Source organism: Anomaloglossus baeobatrachus, chromosome 5, assembly GCF_048569485.1.
Source record: "Anomaloglossus baeobatrachus isolate aAnoBae1 chromosome 5, aAnoBae1.hap1, whole genome shotgun sequence".
NCBI lineage: Eukaryota > Metazoa > Chordata > Amphibia > Anura > Aromobatidae > Anomaloglossus > Anomaloglossus baeobatrachus.
The window spans coordinates 580,308,497-580,313,121 of record NC_134357.1 but is presented as its reverse complement, the minus strand read 5'-3'; the positions used below and the strand labels follow the sequence as shown (position 1 = coordinate 580,313,121).

The 4,625-nt window shown below is 39.5% G+C and overlaps 1 protein-coding gene across 1 annotated transcript; it reads right to left on the bottom strand.

Annotated features, from left to right (window-relative positions):
• Window positions 1–651: 651 nt before the first annotated feature.
• LOC142310597 (uncharacterized) lies at window positions 652–4,103 on the bottom strand (the record flags this gene model as incomplete). Its single annotated transcript, XM_075348114.1, has 2 exons — window positions 652–1,928; window positions 3,962–4,103. Coding segments are annotated over 2 exons (1,350 nt in total), but the record flags the coding sequence as incomplete, so codon positions are not given.
• Between the last annotated feature and the right edge of the window lie 522 nt (window positions 4,104–4,625).

The following is a 4,625-nucleotide window of genomic DNA, read 5'->3' as shown; positions in this document are numbered from 1 at the left end:
AAATTGTGAAAACATACCCTGCTGTAACTAAATAAAAGCATAGTGCATATAAACATAGGGTACTTAGTAAACACTGTTTTTGATCAAAAAAAGCATAAAGCTATCCCACCAAACGTCAAGGTGTACCCAGTTGGGATAGTACCTACACTCTCTAATATTAAAACCTTACCATGGGTCTAAAATAGGCCTCAATGTGGCTAAGGGCTGAGAGTGACCGGGTCCCAACAGGACACACAGTCAGGGGATGCACAGAATGAAATGCCCAGCTCACTGAAAAGGGGGCCAGTCCCTGTTTGTACTGAATACAAAAAACTACATAAAAACAAAAAAAGTGAGCCGGAGTATGAGATGGTATACAAGGAGCTTATGAGACCATGTTCACACTGGCCATAAGACAAAGAGAAACCAAGGAAAAAATTGTGAAAACATACCCTGGTGTAACTAAATAAAAAACATGCAGCTGTCAAAATCTGCATAGTGCGCACAGCATTTTATTTCCCCATAGGTTTTGCTGGTGAATCACTGAAGAAATGTTATGAACATAACATGCAGCAAAACCGCAGGAAATCTGCGTCAAAAACCGGCAAGTGCGCACAGGGCCTTAACATTTCAGTTATTCACAACATGAAAAAAGTTCATTCCCTGTGTGGCTTCTTCACATGTTTAACAAGATCTGATTTCTGAAAATTACATTTTCCACATTCAGAACATAAAAATGGTTTATTTTGTGTGATTTTTTTGATGGTAAACAAGACCTGATTTCCTAGTAAAACATTTACCACATTCTGGGCATGAAAATGGCTTCTCTCCTGTGTGAGATCTTAGATGCAAAACAAGTTTCGATTCCTCAATAAAACATTTCCCACATTCTGAACATGAAAATGGTTTCTCCCCTGTGTGAATTTTCTGATGTGTAACAAGATGTGATTTATGGATAAAACATTTCCCACATTCTGAACATGAATATGGCTTCTCCCCTGTATGAGATCTTTGATGCCTAACAAGTTGCCATTTCTGAATAAAACATTTCCCACATTCTGAACATGAAAATGGCTTCTCCCCTGTGTGAATTTTCTGATGTTTAACAATGTCTGATTTCTGAATAAAACATTTTCCACACTCTGAACATGAAAATGGCTTTTCCCCTGTGTGAGATCTTTGATGCAAAACAAGTTCTGATTTCTGAATAAAACATTTCCCACACTCTGAACATGAAAATGGCTTCTCCCCTGTGTGTTTTTTCTGATGTGTAACAAGATGTGATCTCTGAATAAAACATTTCCCACATTCTGAACATGAAAATGGCTTTTCCCCTTTGTGATTTTTCTGATGTGTAACAAGATGTGATTTATCGATAAAACATTTCCCACATTCTGAACATGAAAATGGCTTCTCCCCTGTGTGAATTTTCTGATGTCTAATAAGATTTGATATCTGAATAAAACATTTCACACATTCTGAACATGAAAATGGCTTCTCCCCTGTGTGAATTTTCTGATGTCGAATAAGACTTGATATCTGAATAAAACATTTCCCACATTCTGAACATGAAAATGGCTTCTCCCCTGTGTGAATTTTCTGATGTCTAATAAGATTTGATATCTGAATAAAACATTTCCCACATTTTGAACACAAATATGGCTTCTCCCCTGTATGAATTCTGTAATGTATAACAAGATCTGATTTCTGAGTAAAACATTTACTGCATTCTGAGCATGAAAATAGCTTCTCCCCAGTGTGAGTTTTTTGATGATCGGAATTTTGGACTTGTTTGAAAAGATCAGATGATAGTGCTTTCCTAGGAAGGACTGGAGGTATATCTAGGACACCAGCAAACTCTTCATATGTATCATGTGTGATACTTTGATCATCTGTTTTAAATTCTGAAGATATTAGAGGTCCAACTGAACTCCCGACACAGTCATCTGCTAAAAATAAAACACAATGTTATTATTTAATGATATTACTTTGAAAGTACTTTTTTTTTTAAACCATAACAGCAGAAATTAAACTAGGGAAAAAAATAAACTGAATCTGTTTTCTAATTTTGAGATCTAAGAGTTACATCTTTGTTAATTCAGACCTTCCATTCCTGTATCCAAGATATCTCTCCAGTAATGCCAGTTCTCTGAAATGTGCTACAATAAATAATCTGAGTGATTGTCACAATGTGACTGCAGGATAACAAGGGACAGATGGCTCCTATACTGTTCCTCATGCTAGAAGACCCTAGGCTATCAATAACCTCTGGATTATCCCTGAAGGAGGAGATTCCAGAGACTTGTGCCTTGCTATTCTCCGGACCAGATCTAATATGTTATCCCCCGTAGGGAAGGAAAGGGCTGGAGTATGATTGAAACACAGATTAAAACAGACGGGAAAATCAAAATTCAGACACACTACAAACTCACAGAAATAAAGAGTGAGAGACTAAGGAGAAAAGCAAGAGCAGGAAGGCAGTAACAAAAAGACAGCAAAGGTTAATACCACAACTGCTCACAAAAATAATGCACAACAACAAACACCAGTTAGTTTGTATCACAACACTTCACCACACCTGTCTAGGTAAACTATAGCTGAATGGCATATACAGTAAAGAAGCGAATAACACTGGCTCCCCTATAGCATGTGATCAAAGACATTAACAAGTAGCCCAGGAGAGAATGACCTTGCTAGATTAATTAGACTCAGTGTGTTGATCACAGACATCAAAGAAGTTAACAGGCACAGAACCAGAATTTGTAGTTTCTACAGATCCTGATGCCGCCATGAGAGTTGACGATGCCTGCAAAAAATCTCTTTGTGACGTTGATCCACAATATAGACAATTTCAAAGAGATTTTTTTTTTTAAGGGCGAAAATAAAATAGTTAAAGCCACATGTAATAAAAAAATATTAACTCATATGTGACAATTCATCTGTATCCGCTCCATTCTGTAGTTCCTGCTGCTGCGTGACTGATCAGGGAGGAGTAGTGAAAAAACACATCTTATAGCATCAATTTTTCTCGAACATTTATAGATTGTTGTAACTAATGTTATATTTTGAACATCCAAGGAGTACCAATACAGCAGCAATAGGGATCTTAGTAACCCTTCAATATCCCGTAATCGAGTCACAAGGTTGTCGACTGGAGTTGTGAGGTTGCTGTCAAAAATTGACAGCTAAGTTTAAAAGGCTAAGAGCCGCCTCTGTTAGAGACATTTGCCAGATATCTAATAGGGATGTCTGGGACTGTAACGCTGATGGCCTATCCTTAGACTTTGTAACCAAAGCAGGTATCAGGATCTTGCGGACTGTGCAGATAAACATTAGGGCTCCAAATCATCAAGACAATACACTGAAAAATTACATCATGGACTGGAGTGAGAGTTCTGGCATAGGGAACTCTGCAGTTTTTGATGAAGTAGAGAAGCGGTGGCATCACACCCTTCTTCCCTAGGAGAATAGGGGCCCTGTGTTATTGCTTAGTACTTTGCTCAACTCTTTCCCCCAAAGGCTGTCTTCTGTTCAGTTCTTTTAGACTCCTGCAATTAAGAGACCTTTGGTTACATCATGTCACATGACTTTGAAGTCATCAAAGGTCCTCAAACAATCAACCTTAAAATAGAACTGATGGGGTCACTAAGAGAATGGGGTTCCTGAGAAATTGTGCAGTTTGACTCCTCCCAATGCTGGCCCTGACTGTAACTAGGGTTTATATTTCAACCATTCTCCAAAAATCCCATAAAATCATGGTAGGTCTTATTTTTGGTGTAGGTCGTGTTTTCTGGGAAACAGAGTATTCATGAACCCTCTGCAGGTCTTTGAGTTGCCTTCATAACGACATAGAGAAGGCACTAGAAACAAACAGCAGAAGAAGCAGAAGCAAAGAAAATACAGCTGAAAAAAAACAGAGCAGAAAGTCTAAAAATGTAAACACAAAATTAGTGCAGAAAGTACACGAGTAGATATCTCTTACAGGATAGAGCTGGAGGAAACACATCCTGAGGAACATCGGGATCTTCTTGTTTACAGTCCTGTGGGAGAAGAGGACGGGGACATCTCTCTGGTGTTGTCCTCTTACTGGATAGAACTGGAGGAGACACATACAGGGACTGAATTCATTCCTTACATACAGATAATTATAGGCTGTGTGTATTTAGTCCTGGCTATTACCTGGTGATGTGAGGGGCTGGGGAACCTCCATCATGACGTCCTTGTACAGGTCTTTGTGTCCTTCTAAATACTCCCACTCCTCCATGGAGAAATAGACGGTGACGTCCTGACACCTTATAGGAACCTGACACATACAATGATACCGTCACCCCCGATCCCTTCATAGCGTTACTGTATAATGTCCCAGCATTCCCAGCAGTGTCACCTCTCCAGTCAGCAGCTCAATCATCTTGTAGGTGAGTTCTAGGATCTTCTGGTCATTGATGTCCTCATGTACCGGGGGGTGAGGTGGAGGCCCCGTGATTGGGCTCAGGGGTCTTCCCCATCCCTCAGACACAGGGGCCTGACAGCGCTCACTAGAGGTCTTCTTCACTACTGTGTAATCCTGGTTATGGAGAGACACAGTAATAAATCTCACTACAGACATTTCCAGAGTCCTCACCTCTCCAGTTCTGACAATCTGTTAT